The sequence below is a fragment of the Pithys albifrons genome, chromosome 8 (genome assembly GCF_047495875.1).
Source record: "Pithys albifrons albifrons isolate INPA30051 chromosome 8, PitAlb_v1, whole genome shotgun sequence".
Taxonomy (NCBI): Eukaryota; Metazoa; Chordata; class Aves; order Passeriformes; family Thamnophilidae; genus Pithys; species Pithys albifrons.
Genome location: NC_092465.1, coordinates 21,081,244 through 21,103,359, shown reverse-complemented (window position 1 = coordinate 21,103,359; position 22,116 = coordinate 21,081,244). Strand labels below are relative to the sequence as shown.

The 22,116-nt window shown below is 36.9% G+C and overlaps 1 protein-coding gene across 3 annotated transcripts in view; it reads left to right on the top strand.

The window, feature by feature from the left end:
• The window catches only part of TLK1 (tousled like kinase 1), a 69,611-nt gene that overhangs the window by 20,134 nt on the left and 27,361 nt on the right, over window positions 1-22,116 (top strand). For 2 of the 3 annotated variants that reach the window (XM_071562540.1, XM_071562538.1), the window contains exons 2-9: window positions 4,552-4,670; window positions 8,198-8,269; window positions 14,069-14,144; window positions 17,702-17,748; window positions 18,113-18,199; window positions 19,264-19,353; window positions 20,193-20,285; window positions 21,495-21,605. In XM_071562540.1, coding sequence (XP_071418641.1) covers window positions 4,557-4,670; window positions 8,198-8,269; window positions 14,069-14,144; window positions 17,702-17,748; window positions 18,113-18,199; window positions 19,264-19,353; window positions 20,193-20,285; window positions 21,495-21,605 — 690 coding nt within the window. In that variant the 5' untranslated portion in view covers window positions 4,552-4,556. The remainder of the gene's footprint in view (window positions 1-4,551; window positions 4,671-8,197; window positions 8,270-14,068; window positions 14,145-17,701; window positions 17,749-18,112; window positions 18,200-19,263; window positions 19,354-20,192; window positions 20,286-21,494; window positions 21,606-22,116) is intronic. The other variant, XM_071562539.1, reaches the window with a different exon arrangement.

Sequence of the window (22,116 nt, the reverse complement as noted above, 5' to 3'; positions counted from 1 at the left end):
GTGTACTCCCACCCCCAACCATTTCTTTTCTCACCCTTCACCTTTTTAGATGGATATTAGTTAGAATTTACTGATGTAAAGGTCCTGCTGTCAGTGAGGAGACTACATTGTGGCAATATTATGAAGTGTTCCTAAAAATGTCTTGGGCATAACTTTCATACTGTGTGTGTTACCATAAAATCTGAGTGCCTGCTAGGAGCACATCAGGAAATTCAATTTACATTTGGGCTGTTGTTGAACTGTCTGTTTCTGTTCAACAGACAGGTCTGTGCTGAAGTATTTTGCTTTGGCATTAAAAGCTATATGCATATAAATGTGTTAAAGAAACCAGACCTAACCAGTATGGCTTCTGCTTAAGTGAAAGGTGGTTTGTGCTGGCCTTGAATTCAGGAGAAGGGGCCCTCAGTCTAATCTGGAGCGTTGTTCTAAGGAGAATCTTGCCTCTCCATACTGAACTTTATCTTCATTGTAGAAAGCTGACCATGTCTGAAGCTGTAGATCTTTCTTCATCTCTAAGCTGTAATTGATTGCCAGATAACAAGAGTCAGTTCAGGGTAATAAGAGAGTCAAAGATAAGCATTGAGTTGTGGAGCTTGATTCCATATTTAGTGTAAAAGAAAAATGTGTGATCTGTCAAGCTTTTGTGTTTGGATCTGCAGTGCTGACCTGTATAGTCTAGTAGTGTTCAAGGTAGAGATCATAGTACAAGAATATTGCCCAAGATGCAGTTTCAGAAGGTGAAGACTGGGTTGCACCTCTGCTAAACTTTTTTCCTTGTCGATTTTACTGAGGTATGAGCAAGTATTTGTTTAAGTAAGTGGATCGTTTGCAAGTATTTGTCTGTTCGGGGGTGTGGGGCTTTGGGGTACAAGTGTAGTTGGACTTGATTATTTTCTGGTCCCTGGTTCTGAAAAATTCAGACTGCCAAGGAGAATCCCCTGAATCCTGACATCTCTGTTTTGCTAAGGCAGAGTTCAGTATAATTGATTGTACCAAATGCCATGAAAAAGTTTGCTGATTGCTTCTCTGATTTATACCTTTGGCTTTTGACATACCCTATTGCTTAACAAAATCTCAGAGGAATTTGGAGTTTTCAGAGAAGTTCTTGCTAAAAGTGTCCCTTTCAGGACAAGATACTGTGTATTTTATATTAGTTTTTAGAGGAAAGGCTGCATATGGTTCTGATAAATGAATATGGAGGATAGCACCACTCCCCCGAAGTACAACAGCCAGAAAGTGTTGATAACTTAAGAACAAACCCAAACTGTTAGATGAAGCATTCAAAAATCTAGTGGTTGCAAGAAGTCAAGAAGAGTAGTGTTTTTAGGGCTCTCCTGTGAATTTCAGTTAATCTTCCAGGTGTGCACTTTGGCAGACAGGAGAAGTTTGAATGGCAGTGGGTGGTAACAATACCTGTCTTTCCTTCAGCATCCTGGTAAATAATGCCATAAGTACCTGTGTGATGTGAGTGTGTGTCCTTTGAGTTTAGTGAGTTGGTGTTCAGGTGTAGGAATGGAGTGGGTTCACATAAGGAGTCTGAATGTATTTTCTAAACTGTAAGTTATGTTGGTTTTCTGGGAAGCAAGACATTTTGTGAGCAGGAGAATTTATAGTCTGGTGTTTAAAAAATTATGTCATTTATGTGTATAATATATAATTTCTATAAAATAAGAAAAATTTTTTATCCCTTAGATGAAGTTCCTAAAGCTGACAGTTCCTTTAAAAGTAGATAACTCGTGCTGAGAACTGAAGGATTTGTACAGAACTCCTTGTTTTTGAAAAAACAGCTGTTGTGTCTGGGCATAATTTTAAATTACAGCATGAATGAGGATGGTAGTTCTGGGATTCTTCCTGGGATCTTCTCTCTGTTCAGAGGTGGTTTAAATCCAGCTTTTCTGTCTTGTCTTTCACATCAGATCACAAAGATGGCAGAGTATGTGTTGGTCTTTGCTTCTGGATATGTAACACTGGCAAAAACCAAAACAAAATAAACCCCCAAACATAACAGCAAAAACCCCACTTGGCAGAAATAGTGAAGAGAATACAGTGCATTCATTAGTATGTGTAGGCTCCAAAATCTCGGGGCGGGGGGGAAGGGGTTGTATTTCGTGTGTGCTGTGGATTGCCCTTCTGCCTCTACATCACCGTTCTGACCAGTGAGTTATCGCCGGGGGCTGATCTATTCAGTGCATGGGAGTTAAGGCACAAAACATGAGACTTGCAGTAGCAATTTTACCCTGCAGTACTTCACATGAACCTTAGCAATCCACAGGGATTATTGCTTTCCCATATTTCATAAAATAAACAATATAAGGTATGGTAGTATCTGTTTCTGTAATGTACACAAGTTTTGTAATTCCTGGAGTTACATCAGTACTTTTAAGTAAGGTCTGAACTTCTGCAGGTGGTGACTATCAAATAGGCTCATAAATCAAAATATTGCTAGATCTCTTCGTTATATGGTTTACTTTAGTAAACAAAATTTTTTTCTTTCAGTGTGACATACATTTAAAACACTTTTACTGTTACGGAGCAAAATAATGATGATTTAAACTTGCCTGAAAAATCTGGTGTGATTAATTTCATATGCATTTTCAGAGTAATGCTTTCCCATTAAGGTATACATCACATATATACTAGAAAAGGTATGCTGTACACATCTGCTTAAAAAAAAGTACATCCTTAATGCACAGTCCATTTTTGTGTGTATGAGAAGTGTAAAATTTGTTCCAGGAACTGTTGAAAGCACTACCCAAGAACATTTTAGGAAGCAAGAGTTTAAAGAGGATTCCTGATTGTTCTGCACTCAGCATACACATAGTAAAACGGTTTTTAATCCAGAGAGTTTACAGTCTAAAGTATGTAGAAATTGGAGGAATTTTTACTAGGCAAGTTCAGAAGCAGCATTTAAAAAGCAGATAAACCAGCTGCAATTTCAAACTGTGTAATTCCCCTGCAGTGCTGGAAAAGAGTCCTCCAGCTCCATTTATGGCTGTGTTTGGGTAAGCTCCCCATGTCTAGAAACAAAATGTGGTATCCTCAACCTGCCATTTGTGGTTTGATTTTTCAAAAGAAGACTCTGCCACCAACACACTTCCTGATTGTCTCCCTACTGACTGTTTTTGTCTTGGTGTGGTTTTCTTCCCTCAGAGGAAGTCTGTTACCAGGCACTGTGGTAAAGGAGCACTGACAGCACACTCACCATCATCTGTCTTCCCACAGGAACAAGGGCAAGTTGAATTAGCCCAATAGAATCAGTGCTCTCCATACAGGGACGGGCTTGGCTGCATGGCCAGGAGTGGCCAAAATGTCTGTTACCGGGAGATCTGTCTTGTTCTTGAAGGTTTTGAGATACCCCAGAGCCGTATAAGAAAGCATCTTGTGACTTAGTGAGGAAAAAGCTACATTGATGCCTTGTTTGTGAATGTTTAGCTGATGGGTAGAGGTTCATAGTAGCACTTTAACTCATGAAAACAGAATTCTAAAGGCCTTTCTTCATAGCACCATTCCTTTCTGAACTGCTGTGTGTCCTGCGGGACTGAAAAGCACCAACCTGTTATGTCTTAGTTGAAAAAATTGAGGCTATATCACCATGTGGTACTTGAGGGATATACTATTAAAATAGTGCATAAAGACTTTGACATTAAGTATCTTATTTAAAATAAAGCAACTGAAATGTTTCCCATTGAAGATAGGCTGAATGTTCAAGTATTTAAAAAGATAAAACCAAAGAATGCAGTTGGTGTAAATACGGAAGACTATTTATCTAGATCATCTTTCAGACTCATTAAACAGCCGTAAGTGATTTAAATACAAATTAGAAAGCTGCACATCATGTTGCAGCCTACTCATGTAGGCTGAGCTCATCAGAAACTCCTTTTGTTCCTCCATTTCCTTCCACCTTACTTCCCTGCGGATTTCAGCAGAGCTGCTCCACCCCATCTAGCAGGGCTGTGTCAAAGCCGCCACCTGCACAAGGGTCTCTGTTACTCTTGGCTCTTTTTTTTTATTGCTGATCCTGCTCCTTCCTTCTCTGCTCTTCGAGCCTCCATATAACACTGCATTCCCTCACATGTGTGAGGGCTGTGATCTGCCTTCTGATTTTCCCTTTTTTCCTATGATTCCTACTTGTTGATCTTAGACACTGATAGTCTAACCCATTTAAATATATGGAAAACAAGAGCATTGCAGGATGCATTGCAAAATTGGGAGGTTTTATGCTGGAAAATATTTTGCTCCCGTCAGCTAGTTTTTAATCTATAAATAATTGCCTGGTTGGCGTATTGCATACTGCAGACTCTGTGTCTCTTACACGCCTCCAACAGGTTCTAGTTTTCACCAGAATTGACAAGGCTATTCTAATAGACAGAACTTTCCACAAATTTTCTGTAATTAATTGAGTGCATTGGTTATTAGGTAACAGATGGTGAGTCATTGCCAAGTTGAGGATATAAATCCTTTCTTTGCATAGGCCAGTGGTATGTCTGGCTTTTGTAAAATAGTCCACTGTAAATATTAGAAAATAATGATGAATTTATATACCTTTTGTAGGAGCAATGGATGAGCTTCATAGCCTGGACCCAAGAAGACAAGAATTGTTAGAGGCAAGATTTACCGGAGTAGTAAGTGGCAGCACTGGGAGTACGGGAAGTTGCAGTGTTGGAGCTAAAGTAAGTCCTAAGAGACATCTTTCAGATTTGCCATCTTTCAAATATTTATTTGTCTCACATGGTCTCACTTGCATATTGTCCGTGTGCTTTACTTGAAAAAGTTGTGGGCTTGGAAGAGGCTCTCAGAAAAATCCTGTGTAGTCTGTTATTTTCCTTTGAGATAGGATTGTTTATCCTGAACCTTTCTGTGACATGGATGTTGAATTGTTCTTGAAAACACCACAGGTTGAGCTTATCCAGGCGTTTCTGCGGTTTTTCTGTAGTGCACATGTGATCACAGGTGGAAGATTTTCCCAGTATTTAAATGGAATTGTCCTTTCTACAGAGGGCCGTCTACTTACAGTTCCTCTTGAAATGGACACAGGGAATCTGGTGTGACCTCTGTTTTTAAGATTAAACTTTTTTGAAGATTAATATATCTTGATTAGCAAATTATTTCAACGTTTCCTGGCATTTGTATCAGTTTTGCCAACTTTCATTGTAGACTTTCTGTAGACTGTCCGTTAGTATCTAACCCAGGATGCAACACTTGAGGAAGAACCTTATCAACACTGAATAGCAGAACTTAATTCCCTTATGTTGCTTATTACCCTTCAGATGATACATCTGCAAAATAAATTTGCTTTTATTGCAAATTCTGTTCACGTAACTCACTTCAGCTTCCAGGGCTGACTTCTGCAATACTATTGCCTGGCCTGAGGTACTCCATTTTGTAGTTGTGCATTTGAGTGTTCTTCATCAAGTGTAGTACTTAACTGATAATAAAAAGGTGTAATATTAGCATTTTAGGCACTTTTCCCTCATGACCAAAATATTCTGAATTCTGTTTCCAAGGTGTTTGCACTGTCCTCACGCTCTAAGTATTCTACACAAATTTGTAGTATGTTTCACTTCTATGCTATATTGTAGCTACCAGTACAGATTACAGAATAAAATACTTCCTGATGGCAGACATTGATGAAATTTCTGGAGACACTGAAGACTAGTAACAAACTATAAAGAACTAAAAATATTGTATAGTAATGTTGCATCATATCTTCTTGTTTTTGAGAGTGACATGAAGGTAACTATCACAAAGCTGTAAAAAGGTGGCGTATCACTTGTTCCTTCCATCTTAACCAAAAAGTGAGTTAAATAGTTAGGGGAAGGAATGAGATTGGGTTGACACAGTGAGGGTGATGCACTGTTTATTTGCCTTCTCATTATACTTGCCATATCTTATGATTAAAATTAGATAGAGACAAACAGAGTAATTCTGGCCCATCTTTGCTTGTTTATTCCTTGGGTTCTCTAGTACTGCTTATGTCCCTAATTAATTAGGTCACTATAATAGCTCAGGTAGTTGCTCATAATTCAAATTACTGTTTATCCTTTTTCATTGCTAGATCTGTACCTTCTTTTAACTTCATTTAACTGTAAGTTTTTGATACAGCTTTTTCAGTCTCCTGCCTTGTTGCCAGTTGTCCATCCTCATAATCTGTCTCCTCCTCTGTGTGTAATACATTTTCTTTAAAAAGCATTATCACATTCCTTGGGGTTCATCTTCTTTAAACTTTGATCCCTGTGAGTCACTGCTTACCATTTCCATGAATCTGTTCCAGTCTTTTTTTGTTGTCTGTTGTTCAGTTATTTTGCTGTTAGCCAAATTACATTTCAGTTTCATATTATCAAGTTGTTCATCCAAATTACCCAGAAAAAAAAGGAAATTTAAAATTAAGTAATTTCCTTTTTCACTCTGCCATGGAAAGCATAAATTTCTTGTCCCTGATGCATTCCAAGATCTCTCATTCAGCTGATTTTCAAATGCATATCTAGATAAAGTGTTTTAATACTATCAAATGTTTTGGTAAATATTTGCAGAAGATACTACTACCAGTGTTTTCTGATAGATGCAGATCCTCATCTAAGACACTGTTGTTCTTACCTCCTAGTCCTGTGATTTATTACACCGCCCATAAAATGACAATTTTGTTTGTATTTCTTTTATTTGTGACCATTCAGTGTATCCATGCAGATAACACGAAGTGTAGTAGCTGATCTGGGCTGTGTTTGGAAAATGCTTTTTCTTTTAAATACAGTCTTTAGTTTTGGTGGGGGATGTTCAGAGAATCTTAGAATTTTTATTAAAAAACCTGATTAAATCCTTTTGAACTGATGTGCAGAAGTAACTGGAAAAACATGATGTATGAATATGATATCCATGGGTCTGCTTTCACTTTGAAGGCCAAAGTGAGAAAAATTCTTTGTGTACGAACCCAGATCTGCCCATACCAGATTCTGGTTTTCCTAAGTAAGACAATACAGAGCTTGCAGCTGCACTTACTGATTATTTTTTAAATATTCTAGGTCATTATATTCTTCTAGTAATTACATAGAGATGGACTCTTATTTATGAGGACTACTCTTGTGAAAGGCTACCCATATACTGTTTTGCTGAAGTGTTTTGGGTTGTTGGGGGGGAAAAGCCCATCACTTTCAAGGTTTTTCAGTAAGCAAGGCTGGAAATAGGAATTCAGGTTATATTGTTGTCTCAGCTGACTCCAGTGACCAGATACTGAGACACTGCGGGGAAGAACTACACAGAGGCATTTCTGTACAAGAGGCTGCCCTAGGGGGCAAACATGTGTGGAAATTTTGCAGGTTTAGTTAACATTTCTCCAGAAATTTTAATTCAGGGGTGATCTAGTTATTCAGAAGATGTCACAGATGAGGACTCTCCTGCAAACTGATGCAGTGCTGCAATGTAATGCTTTGAAGCAAACTGTTTGCCTTGGAAGTAGTTGTTTCACTTCAAAGTATTTGTTCTGAAAGAGAGCAATCCAGCAGGTGATTTTTTTCTTTCAATAAAAAGACACTCAGCTGATGATGACTTTATTAAAATGCCCTTGATGCCATGCTGCATTCAAAAAATCTCTGAATAAGTCAGGCTTAGTAAATTTCTAAACAAATACTGTAACTTGGGACTATTTCACTATTTGGAGGGGGGGTTTCCTCACTAGTGCAAACTTGTTACTTTGGGGGAAATAATTTAAGAATGTAGAGTAATACTGTCAATAGGTTTTAATTTTCTGTCATTGAATGAATTAAAAAAATCATCTCTGCAGTAGCCTATCTTGGAGAAAACCAAACCCTCTTTTTTTTTTTTTTGAAAAATTTGAAAATTGAAAAATTTTCATAGTCTTCAGCATTTTCAGCAGTATTGACTTTTAAAACCCGTTCTGTGGAATCATATAATGTGGTTTTTCTTTGGATGTTTTGCTATTCTCAAGTAAAACTGAAATGTTTTTAATGTTCTATGGTTTTACTTGGCTTAAAAGCAATACAAATTCAGAATTCACTGTACCCTCTCAAAATCTCCACCTGTCAGACTTCCTATCCCCTTTGCAAGTGACAGGTGCTCCACAGTTAACCAGTTTTTCTATCCAAACATGAAATGACTGTCACTTGTTGTAACTGTCAGTGATAATAGTGGATTAGCTGGTTTAGTGATCTGTATATAATGGTGAGTATTTTATTTGTCTTGGTAGGCCTCAACTAATAACGAGAGTTCAAACCACAGCTTTGGAAGTTTGGGATCTTTAAGTGATAAAGAATCAGAGGTAAGTATGTGGTGCAGATTCATTATTACCTCAGAATTTTAATGCTAGCAAGTAATATTTTTATATTATTTTATATTTTTATGTTCTACTTTGCCTTATTTTGCGTAGAAGGTTTTAGAGTAAAATGCTGACTACTTGGCTAGATAGGAAAAAGCAAATGACTGAAAGACGCTGTTTCTTGGAGGAGGAAACATGCCAGTTTCTTTGGATTTTTGGTCATGAAACAAGCTGCTTCTGCTCCTTTGTTATCTGTGTAGTCATGCTGTGAGGATACATCAGCTTTTGGAGCTGAAATTGCTTAAATAGTTCGCTGTCTTTCATAACTAATAAGTGTTTCATCAGTGCCGATAAACTTTGACTAATCTTTGGCTGAATCTTTGAAAAAACTCTGCAAACTATTATGTTTTCTTTTAAAATATGAATTTATTTCAAGGACAGACAGTAGCCATCATCTGCATTTCCAAAAGCTGCAGTTATCACTGTATATTTTCTTACCTAAAACCACTTTGTAATCCAAAAAAGAATTCATACTTTTATTAGGTTTTAATGTGCAGAGTGCAGACTTCCCTTGTGTAGATCTTCTTAGGGATGAGCATTGGTACAGTTGCACTAATTCAGCTGTTTTGGGGCCAGTGAGTCCCTGTGAGTTTTGCCTGTGTGCATCACAGATTGCGTGGCTGAGATGACACCCATTGTAACCCAGAGCTATTTCTGGCCTAGGCCAGGCCTGCGTTTGCGTGTGTGTCACGCTGGAGGGAGCGTTGTTTGGAATGTGCTGTTGATGTTATTTTCACGTGTCAAAGCTTTACTTTGGGGCCTGATTGTTCATTTGCTCAGTCACTGTGAGACGCTGTCTGATGTTTGCTTTGATACTGGGCTGTCCAGCAAGTGAATTTAGTTGGTTCCCATGATACCTTATTTATAAAAATTCTGTATGTGGGATCAGTTTTCTTCATCGGAACAGTCTCTGCTGTGTTTTTTTTCCCCTCACCTTTCCCAGCTGGATTATGCATTCAACTGCATAGACTATTTTCTTAACCAGAAGATTCTGTCTGCCTGTTGTTTTTATTCATGGCTTTTCCTGGAAATACTGTGGGCAGTGATGCAGTTCTGATGTCCGTGTGGGAATGGAAATGTGCTGCAGTAGCCTGAAGGCTGTGATGCATTATTGCAATTCCTTGACAGAAAAAAGTGTCTATGAGTATTTGAGGCATCTCAACACACTGACTGTATGTACAATAACTTTTGGTGTAGGAAAATGTTATTTTACAGCTGTGGCAGTTAAATGCCTCCCTGTCATCCGATCCTGTCAGATCTCGGAAGCTAAGCAGGGTCAGCCCCGGATTAGTACTTGGATGGGAGACCTCCTGGGAAATGCCGGGTGCTGTAGGTTCTAGTCCTGAGAACTTCACTGGCACTGTCCAAGCTGGCTCGGCCGTGGCAGAAGAACCTCAGGACTTAAACAGTGGTGCCAGTTCTGCGCACGCTGAGCCTCACCTAAAATCCACTGCGCAGGCTGGAAGGGCACACCCACGTGGGGACAGCCCTTCCCAAATCTTCGTTCGCGAAGTTTGGCCATACATACATACATACACATGAGATGCAGAGGCCAGGGTTTTCTAAGGCATGTAAGTTTGAAACTCTCTGCAGTGTTTTAGCCTCAAGAGAAGTTTGTGCTTCTGGGTAGGGATAATATTTTGTTTTTTAAATATTCTAAAACTTGAGGTCTAAAATAGAAATAGACTTCTTTTATGAAAATGTCCCTGCTCAGAATGAGCTGGACAGAAGTCCAGTGTTCCACTGCACAGTGAAAGATTAATCTTAATGACATTGAGTAGTGAAATACAATTTCTTGACTCTTTTTCCGAACTTCTTAGTTGTATTCACTTAAATTATAATTGTAATAGCAAATATATTAATAAATTTTTATAATTTTGTTCTTAACATTGCATCTGGTTGCTTATATGCTGTAACACTATAAAAACAATCTGTTGTTCTTAATTGATGTGGAATTCTTTTTTGTTGTTTTTTTGTGTCTTTTAATGGTGTGACCTTGAAGGTTTCACAGCAACAGTGATGGTGGTGTGGAAATACAAAGACCTGCTCATTCGGTGAGCAGTGCCATCATTTGATGTTGGGAGAGTGCTGTTGTGTTACAGTAGGTTTGGGGAGGGAAAAAAGGGTAGAAATGCAAATCTCAGAGTCATTGAAATTAATTTCTAGCAAGAATATCAGTTTCTGATCAAATTGCGATGGTACATGCACATCATTATTCTGGGCTTTCATCATGACGTGGCATGTTACAAAAAAGTGAGTCTTTCAGACTTAGTTTTCAAAGCAGGGAAGGCTTCCCACACACACCACTCTTCATTTCTCTGGTCTGATCTTTTCACACAAAGTATTGCAGAAAATGCAACTGGTAGAACTGTAGTCTCTTTTTTTCTGTGTGATGGCTGTATGAGGATGGACAGATTAGTTTAATGATAGTTTTAATAGAGGTGAACTTTGATCTGCAAAATAACTTGAAACCAGGCTTTATTCTGGATTCAGTTCACCAGTTTGAGCAGTAAACTGAAGCTGGATATTTGATTTTAATATCCAGGCCAATACTCCAGTTTCATTTTAAATGTATAGATTTTTTTGTTTTATCAGATGTTTTGTTGCTGTGGTGCATGAGTCTTAATTTCAGTGTTTATTTGTTACTTGTAGTTAAGCTATAAATCCTAAATCAGCTACCTCAGGTTGTGAAGAAGTGCCTATAGTAGTCTTCCAATAGTTTGGCCTTCACCACTATTCCTCATTAAAACAGTTTACTCCTCCTTGTTGTGGTTGCAAATGCATTCTTTTATTTGTAACTAGTATTTTCTGATCTCTGGAGATAATGAATTATTTAAGGAAGGACAGCTTTGTCTGTGGCTTGATTTGTCCAGTTTGATTAGTGATTTGAATGTTTTGCTCGCCTTGCTTGTCGCTGTTTAGTTGCTGCGGCTCCCAATAATATAGAACCCTCATTATTAATGTAATTTCAGAAGTAACTAAAGTTTTGATCTAATTAGAATTTAAAATGCGTTGCAGAGAAAAACAGTACTGCAGTATTTGCTGTAGTTGTAAAGATTTGGGGGAGGGGAGGATTTAGAAGAAAATAATAGTGGAAAAGTAGGGACTCATCCATTATGCATATCAAACCACTAACAACTAAAACAGCACAGCTCCTGAACATAATAAAGATTTAAAAGTTGAGATACAAAAAACCCCCAGAAAACCAGACAGTTTGATTTTATTGCACATTAATTTTTTCCTGCTACAGAAATACCTTCCTATATTATGTTGTTAACAGTTTTACAATAATAGGAGAAAATATTTAACTATATATAAAATATATAAAAATATTTATCTGAATGTTTTCTAAAAGGAGGTTAGTTAATAATTAGTACTTAGAAATGTTTATCTTATAAAGCAGGATGTGAAAAATCAGGATTTAAAACTATAAATGGGAGGAAAAGACTCAGGAAATCACTGTGAAATTAAGGGGAAAACAAGGATCAAGACCACTGTGTATGAGGCTCTGCTGATATGCCAAGCTGTGGGTGACTTTACAGTCTAGTGTTGGATGACTTCAAAACGATTTTGTCTTGCTTATGAAGTACCAGTATTTTAATCTAAATCTTGACTGTATGTAAATACTTCTGAGGTGGCAGAAAACAGAGAATACTCCCCAGCCCTATTAGTCTGCAATTTCTTGTAATTCATATGATTCTGTTCATTAGGAAGGATTTTGGAGAATATTTTCTAGTGATTGATGTATGCTGCACATTACCACATGAAATTTGTGTTTAGAAAAGGTGAACATGACCTTGTTGGGTAACCTCATTAATAACCTCATTAGTGTGCTAATACCTTCTAGTTTGGAAGGTTAAATTAAACCCTGAAAGAAATCAGAAGAGCTTAAAGAAATAGACATTTATGAATTATTTGAATTGTAAAACTATAAACCCCTTTGAATGTCTGGATTTTAAATACAGTTCACAGCAGTTGGAAACTAATTTTGGTGGAGGAAATCTTAAATATTTTGTCATTAATTAGCTCTTAAACAAATCTTTTTTGCTTGATATGGTGAATAAAACCAACTACATTAGAATATAACTGCAAAATTAAAAGCTGGAAAACAAGAATAACATCAAAACTCTTGGTCAAGTAGTTTCAATTTCGTTTGTGGATAGATGGCTTAATGTTTCCTGTTTAGCTGGCAGTAACTGCAAATTATTCAAGTAATATTTCTAAGCCATGCTTTCTGGTTTTCAAATCATACAGTCTTGACATAACTTCATTTCCAGGAATCTATGTTGCAGTTTGCTAATGTATGAGATAGCACCGCAAAAGCAAATGTCAATTGGATGAGTTTATTCAAAATAAAATGTGTTGAATTTGAACTTAATTTGTAGCTGATAATGTAACTGTTATAACTGTACAACTTCCAAAGATGTTTTTATGAAGCTATACATGTAGCTCTCATAACTTATGGAAAATACATGGTAGAAGTAAGAAAGACCTTTCTTGTTCTGCTGGTTCTTTTATAGACTCATATTTTTCTACAGATTACAGGTAGCTTAACGTGGTCCTTGCCAAAATAAATACTTTAGGATATTTGTAGTAAATTTATATTTGAAGACATCCATGTGAAGATTTTGGAATGGAAACATTTAGTGATGGTTGAAATTTGAATTTTGATGTAATTTGCTGTGTTGAGAAAGCATAAAATGGTAAAATTATATTATGAAACAATGAAGCATCACTCAAAATTAGTCTAAAATATTAGGGACCTTTGATTTACTGATTGTAAAATAGTTCAGGTAGTTACTCCTGTGCTTTCTCCAGTTACATGTGAGGCACCATGAAGACTGAACACACACACAGAGCTGCAGAATGTTCTCCTTGAACCAAAGCAGCTTTTTTCATCTAACTTAAATTGAGAAGGCTAACTGGTTTGAATCCTCAGATCAAAGAAGAGCAAATATAATTTAGAGATTCCTCTGATCACAGCCCCTTCTTGCTATCTGTGTTGTACATGCTGATTGTAATTTCTCAACAACTGTATATAAAAATTTATTGCAGAAATATTAACAGAAATGTATTTTTTTCACTTAAAATGGATGTTTTTCTTTCACTTTATTGAGATAAATACATAATAGGGGAGGGGAGGATGACACTTTGCAAGTGCATAGGTACTAGAATTTTGACCAATTGCTCTCTGGTTTTTCCTTTTTCTTTGTTTTTATAGATTATAAACAGATTATAGAACAGATTATAGAAATCTGTACAGGTTTTATTAGTTTGGAGATGTCTGCACTTCAGAAAGTACATGATATTACTGGCTTCATATTGAAGCACTAGAACATGTTGAAAACACCTTCAAGAATCAGATTATTTCACTTAAATATTAAGCTTTAGAATATCCACACTAAAATATGGAGATCTTGGTAAAATGTAGGCATAAATGAAACAAAAGTTGGATGTTTGTAAACCCTGGAATGGATGAAAAGGAAAAATTGCTTAAAAGTTAATATGTGGAATTGTCTTTGGGGAAATAATTTAAGAATTATTTCTTACTTTCTTAAACATCTCTTCTAGCTTGTACTTACCTGATTGACCAAAGATCGCATTATCTGGTTGAATGAGGATCTGAAATTACATACCTGCTTAATTGCAAAATGATGTTTTATGAATGAGGATTTAAATTTATCTCACAATAATATAAATAAATAGAGCCGATGTTGCATCATTCTTTTCATTGTTTTTTAGACTCCAGAGAAGAAACAGTCAGAACCTTCAAGAGGACGAAAAAGAAAAGCGGACACTCAGAGCGAAAGCAGCCAAGGTAAACAAAATTAATTAGATAGTGATTGCATGTAACAAAATTCTGACTGTTAGCCTTAAAAAATCTGTACTTCAGCCTGCATAAGACAAGGGTTAGGTTTTGGATGATGAATTACATGTTCTCCTCCCCCTCCTGGTTGTCACTGGGAGGGACGGGCAAGTAAAATGTGAACTGAACTGGTAATAACCCCAAATAGTCATGAGCTACTGCGTTTGTAACTTACAGCTTTGATACAATGTTGTATTCTTTTTAAAAATTATAGCAGCTCTTTTCATGTAAAATATCTTTGTGGTTTGTATTTTCAGTAGGTAAGGGGAAAAGGGATTATAGATTACAGTATCTAATTGTTTTACAGATATAGAAAAAAATTGCGTTTTATTCTTTGTTTTCCATGGAGCACTGTAGCTATCTAAAGAGATGGGGAAATCGGGATGAGACTGATTTCTAATTTAATACTTACAAGGTTTATTTTTTGTTGTTCCTCTCTTTAATGTGACTTTTGGAGGAGGAATGATGGAAATTTAACTTAAAGACAAAACTTCATCCAAGGGGAGAGGAAATAGTTCTGATAACATCTGTATTAGCTTTTTTTTTTTTTAATTATTCTAACTGAGCTAGAAAATGTCACTTTAAATTCATATCAATGGGCTCCATATCAGGAAGTTTTCATGATGCAACATGCTATTAGTAGAATTACGTAGTTTGACTAAAATGAATTTCTTTGTAAGTGTTACTTCATCTGCTTTGTTAAAAGAATTTTAATGAAATTTCCTATTTCCATTGTTCTAGTACCTGTCCTTCCTGTTTATTATGAGAATTGAAATTAGAAATGATGGAGATTTTAGGAACTTTTTAACATAGGAAACATGATTATAATGTCTTATAATTACTGTTTTGCTGTCAGCAGCAGTGAAACTAAATAGTGTGCACTGCAATATTCTCAAGGAACTGGCCTAAGAAATTGTAGCCTGTTGGAATGGTACAGTACAGTTGAAGCACAGCAATACTGCTATTGTATTGAAAAAAAGAAACAAGAGATCAATCTCTTGTGTATTGCATACCCAGGATATTGACTTTGTAATAGGTAAAATAATCCATAAATGTTGAAGGAAGTATTGTATAGAACATGGGGGTCATTGGAATGTGGGATAAAATCAGTGTAAATCTATTCATAATTGGCTGTGCCAGAATAATTTGATGTAATTCTTCAGTGCAGAGTTCTGTAACATGACATCAAATAGATTTTTCTATACTGAAAAGCAATGCAATCTGTCTCATTTATCTGCATGAAAGCAAATTTTAATCTGATAAAGTGATCCATGAGAATTACGCATGAAGACCAAAACCACTAGCAGAATTCTAAGGTAGGAATAGAACTGGCTGAAGGGAAGTAGCAGCAATACTTGCACCAGCTGGATAACTGCTGCAGAAGTTAGCTGTGTGCTGATTAGGTCTTTGAATTATACAAAAAGAGCTGACAAACATTTCTGTTTCTTCCTGTTATTTCTTAGTGACACAGCGTCATGCAATAGTGCCAATATAGAGGCAGATTGGACTAGGATTTATCAGGGCTGGGACAGTAGAAAAGCTTGAAAATCTTTACTGAAATGTTACATTTTTGGATCTATGGATAATGAGCTCCTAATTTATCATAAAAATTTCTTTCTAAAGTAAAAAACTTTGACCAGTAGTCCCTTTCCAAGATGTCTCCAACAGGTAGTCTGGCCTGTTGTTGTGGGTTACCCCTGGCTGGGTGCCAGGTACCCACTAAAGCCGCTCTCTCCCTCCCCTCTGCAACTGGACAGAGGTGAGAAAATACAACAAAGGATTCATGAGTTGAGACAGAGCTGCGAGAGGTCAATTACTGATCACCATCATGGGCAAAACAGACTCAGTGTGTGGATATTAATTAAATTTATTACTGGCAAGATGAGAGCAAAAGACTGAGAAGTAAAATATCTTTAAAACATCTTCCCCCCAGCTCCCCTCCTTCCTTCCAAGTTCTACCTCCTCCCCCCAGCAGGGCAGGGAGACAGGAATTACAGTCAGTTGTTTCTGCTGCGGCTCAGAGAGAGAAGTCCTTCTCCTGCTCCCTGTGGGTTCCCTCCCATGGGAAACAGTCCTGCATGAACCTTTCCAGCATGAGTCCGTCCCACGGGCAACAGTTCTTCACAAACTGCTGTCCCATGGGTCACTTTTCCATGGGGTGCAGTCCTTCAGGCACAGGCTACCTCAGCGTGGCTCCCCTACAGGGCTGCAAGTCCTACCAGGGAAACCTGCTGCAGTATGGGCTCCTCTTCTCTTTGCCAGGAGCCTGCTACAGCATGGGCCTCCCACGGGGTCACAGCCTCCTCTGGGCATCCACCTGCTCCAGTGTGGGCTCCTCCACGGGGCTGCAGGTGGATCTCTGCACCCCCATGGTCCTCCATGGGCTGCAGGGGCACAGCTGCCCCACCATGGTTTGCCTTACGGGCTGCAGGGGAACCTCAGCTCTGCCTGGAGCACCTCCTGCCCCTGCTTCTCCATTGACCTTGGTGTCTGCATGGTTCTCGCTCTGCACTTCCCTTGCTGCAATTTTCACCTGTGCAATAGCTTTCTTTCCCTTCTCAAGTATGTTATCAAAGAGGTGTTACTCATTCCTAATTGGCTCGGCTTTGGCCAGCGGCAGGAAGCCCGTCCTGGAGCCGGCTGGCGTTGGCTCCACCAGACCCAGGGGAAGCTTCTGGCAGCTTCTAATAGAAGCCCATCCCTGTAGCTCCCCCACTACCAAGACCTGGCTGCAGAAACCCAATACTCCTGTACAAGAAACAAATACAGTCTTGAGATTTATTGGTCATCTTGGGGCCAAAATAGATGGAAGTGTTGGTACATCAGGTAAGGTATAGGTGCAATCTCCAGAATGCCATGTATGGATTGGGCCCTCATGTTGAAGAAATTACTTCAAATTACTGCTCCAAAAGTCTCAATATATTTAAGATAAAAGAAATTCTTGTGTCATTCTCTGGTGTTTATTTCCCCAGTTAACCCTTGTGAGTTATCCCACTCTTAATCAGATTAAGAGGACTGAAAATACTTGTCATCCTCCATACCCACACTGTTACTGGCACTTTGGGAAATCCTTGGGCAGAACATTTGGGCATAATAACTCACCTGGATTATATAATGCTAGTACACTTGGTTCATTCAATATTTTGGAAGTGGGTGAGTTTTGAGATGGTGCTTGAAAAGTGGAGGGAGTTAGAGCTAAAGGTTTGATCTGTAGAATAAGGGATGAGTTTCCTGTTACCTAGTAGAGATCTAGGGTTACTGCTAAGTCTACAGTAAGGTGGTTTAGGAATTGAAGTGTGACTTAATACTGCATTTCTCAATGAATGGAATATGCAAATCCCTTTGTTGTGGCCAATCCTTTAATTACCTACATAGGTATGTTATATATTACCACATCAAAGAAAACCAGTTGACAGGTGGTAAGAGTTTGCTGTAATTACTCTATAGGTAAAAGTATAAGACACCCCTGTAAGTAACTAATGTAATCCATTCTAATGTATCTGTTGCAGGAAAGAATATTGGGGGACGTGGTCATAAGATTAGTGACTATTTTGAGGTAAGGATTTTGTGTGTTTGTAAAGTTTACTTTGTTTCTGAAGTTTACTTTTAGCTTTTTTTGAATGTTACAGAGTTTTTTTTGTAATGGACAGGCCTCCTGAGAGGTTACATTTTTTTTCTTTATACAAGGTTCTTGAGTATTAAATCTTGACATAGACTGGAAGCTGTCTCTTTGATGCAGCCTGAACTAAAATACAAAAACCATTTTCTTTCACACTTTTCTTTAAATGGCTGAAGGCTAAACTAATAGAAGTAATACAATCTGACTGACAAATCCTTGTACAGATGAGCTGCATCATTCAGTAGATGTCAAATGTATTTTGATAAGATTGACTAATTGGAGGGCCATATCTGCTCTGCAGTACCAAGGTGGAAACGGCTCTAGTCCAGTGCGAGGTGTGCCTCCTGCAATCCGATCTCCTCAGAATTCACATTCCGCTCCTTCTTCTGTAAGTCTGTGAACTTCGTAACTGCTGGAAATAATTTTATAGTCTAAAAGTAGCATAGTTCAAGGGAAGAGATTTCAAAGGAAGGAGTCCTTGGGAAAAGTTCATTCTTTCAACACTAAAAAAATAGATAAAATTAAGTATTAAAACTAAATTTTTCGGTTAACACTGAGACTTTGTTTTTCTTGGAAATCTTTTTAAATACAGTGTAATTATGTAAAATATTGAATAGATGTCAAAATGTTTTAATGACACCTATTCATAAGCCTCACACGAAAAGGGGCAGTTTTTTTCTTATGAGGAAACTGAACCCCTAACTTGGGACTTTAAAAGCTCAGTTTTTGATAAATGATAATTTTTTTAAAAAATAATTGACTCCCTAATATACTAAAATTCTTGTTGGTTATGCTAATTCATTTTTTTCTTTCTCATAAGCACAATTTCAGTGCTCAGCATACCCACTTATTATTCTAAATCACAAACAAATTTTTCCAGCTACAGAAAAATCTGTTTTCTCTGGTGATGGACCTCACCTTTTATTCCATGTATTTTCAACTTCAGGCACTCTCTTGTTCTTGCCAACAGTATGGAGTGTAATACAGATTGTGGAATTTGACTTGAAAAAAGTCTCATTCACACAAACTTAGATTCATTAACAGGATTTGTGTTCTCATCTGCACTAGCTTCTCCTTTCTGGTTCTCCCATGGGAAATAACCACTCCAAAAATAACTCACATTATTCTTGAGTTGTGAAAGCTCAGAGTCAGAAATACAAGTCTGTGTAAGACTGGCATCACCTTATGTCAGTCTTGTATTATCTTAGATCTTTGCCTGTTTCGCAGAAGTGACAATCCCAGTTTTCTCAGGGAATACATTGTGTCCTTTCCGAAGTGTAGGTGGTCTGTAACAGCACAGTGAAAGCTCTCAGTGCAGTCCTCCAAGTATTTGTGTCATGAAGATACGTTGTTTCTCTGCTTTCTGGGATTTCCTGCCACGAGTTGCAAAAGGCTACGTTCATAACTAAATGTTACAATTGTATCTAAAATACTTCCTTTCATGCCTTGCAGGTTCGACAGAATAGTCCTTCTCCTACTTCCTTAGCTTTTGGGGACCACCCTATCACACAACCAAAGCAGTTATCTATTAAAATTACTCAGGTAACTTTTTGAGTAGAGTTATCTTATATTACCTCAGACTGCAGAAAAAAAAAGGTAGTTTTGTTTATTTCATTATCTTTTAACTTCTTAGAAACTCTTAAAAGCTTTCAAAAACTTTGCTTTTTACAATGGCTGAAGCATTTTCCTGTTAAGTTCAGCAGCTCATAACTTAAATCTCTCTGGTTGGCTTTGTATCTGCTTGGCTTCCAGCATTGCACTTCATGTGTACTTAGATGACTGTGTCCTTTGGTAGATTTTAGCTGTTGTGTGATCTTAGAAGTGGAGGCTGCTCTTCCAGGCAGTATTTGAATTGACAGCTGCCATTGTCATATTGCATTTAAAATTTGACACTGAAGAAGAAAAATGAAATGGTAATCAAAATGATCAAGACAGAGTGCTGATGTGACTTTCAAAAGCTGAAAGCAACTCTTTTATCCTCTCTGCCAGTTCTGACATGACCTGTTCTATCTTTCACATGTTAGTCAGAACTGGTTACTTTACCTATTGACCCAATACAGAGAACTGAAAGTAATTAGTTGACATTTTCACTTTTGCCCTGGTTTTTTACATGCTTTTTTATGAACAGTAACTTCTCAATTAATGATGAAATCTTTTAATACTGTTAGTGGTTTGTCCCAACTGTTCACAGTTGCCCTCCTGAAGAGGGAAAGCAGTTTTGAATAAGAACCTTCAATGACACTTCCAAAACACATAAAAATAAGATGTGCTGGTCTTGCTGAATGTTTTAAACTAGTTAATTTCTCTGCCTATCAAACATGAGAAAAATAATGCTGTAGTTGTTAAAGGAAAGGATAAATATTTGAAAATGTTCTTTTTAGACTGATCTCACAATGCTGAAATTAGCTGCACTAGAAAGTAATAAAAATCAAGACTTGGAAAAGAAAGAAGGTCGTATAGATGACTTACTCAGGGTAAGTGTTAGACATGGGGTAAAAGTTCTTTATTCAGAACATCAGCCAGTGACTATGAGGAAAATATATTACTTTTTTTAAATTTCTATAGGGTTACCTGAATTAAAAGGTATAATGAGTTTTTCATTTCTGTATTTTTTTTCTTAAATCTAAGAAGTCTATATAATGAAATGTATAATGTGTTTTTTCAGCTTCTGTGCTATGACTTGTTAATGAGTAAATATGGTCATAGACTTCCTGAAGGTACAAAGAAAGCTGATGCAGTTTGCAGGCAGTTGGTTAATTCCTGAAGTTCATATTATAATTTCATTTAACAGGTGTTTTTTGGTTGTTCTAATGCTGAATAGCAGTTATCAGTGGAACAACTGTTGGCAGTTTCAGAATGGAAGTGATTGTGACGGAAATTATTGCAGGCAATAAATAACTACTTTTGATAAGAAAACTGTGCTATACTGTGCTCCTAAGTTTTCAGAAAAAAAATCTTAATGCTTGTGCTCTTGAAAGAAGTGTTGGAGAGATAATATATAGAAATATAAAATATGAAACAAACATGTATTCACAAGCTGTAGTCTGTTCAGTGTTGATACGTGTACGTATATATGTACAATGCATAAAAATATTAACCCATGAAATCATATATTGTGACATTGTTCATGTAGACAGTTTTAACATATGTTCAACAGTGTGGAATAGACAACCCAAAACTCTTTTTTGAAAAATCTTGTTTTAATGAAAATAATACTTTTGTGGCATTTTTAAGGTAGTAAGTTAAATAATAACTGGAACATAGGGAACTTCTTAAACTCCTCCCTCAGATCACTGTGAAGTTTTTTGTTTCCTTCTAAATTAAAAATGTTAGAATTTCATGTCAGTTCAGCAATCAGGTATAAAGGATCTGGAGCTAAAATTAAGGTTCCAGTTTAACACTAGAGAGCTGGAAAAGAGATAGGTTCAGAGCTTTTATGTATCATTTATATGCTGAACGCTTTGTAATACAGAATGCAGAACAGCGTAAAGGAAATAAAAAAGGAAGCAAGGCATCCTTCTACAGATTAGGATAGACTTGTGAAAAGAATTTTTTTAGATAGATAGATGTGTCTGTGCTTGTTCCTTTACTCATGTGAAGGCAGATACCTTTATTTTCTGTGGGAGCTGATTAAAAAAATAGTGTTTCAATATATCTTTTCATGTTTTGTATATATTTGTTAGGCTAATTGTGATCTTAGAAGACAAATAGATGAACAACAAAAACTACTTGAAAAATATAAAGAAAGGTTAAACAAATGTATTTCAATGAGCAAGAAACTTCTAATTGAAAAGGTAAGTTTACTGCTTTTAAAATCTTTGTGTTAAAAACTGGGAGATTGCTCTAGAACTCCAGTATAATTCCTTCATTTTCACTTCAGCTTTTCACATTAGTCTCTTGAGAATGAAACTTCATATCCACGGTCTCTATATGGCAGTATTTTTATAAACCTGAACAGGCTAAACAAAATGTGGAGCCTTCTTCAGATCATGGAAAATGTGCCTTTTTTAATTTAAGGATTTTCGTGTCGTGAGTAATTCAGCTATAGCAAAGCATAAAAGATAAGAATTTAGTATGTGGCATATTTTCTGAACAAACAGCAAGATCACAGTGGATGAAAGAATTTCTGAACATAATCTGTTGTGGTGAGGAGACTAATAAAATCTCTGTGTGAGACAGTTAAGTGACTGAGATAATTTTTGATGTAAAATGCCATGTTAGCTCAGAATTAATGGAAACAAGGAAATGAAGAAATACTTACTCGATATTAAATACTGATTAAACTAGCAGCAATTTCTTAAAAGG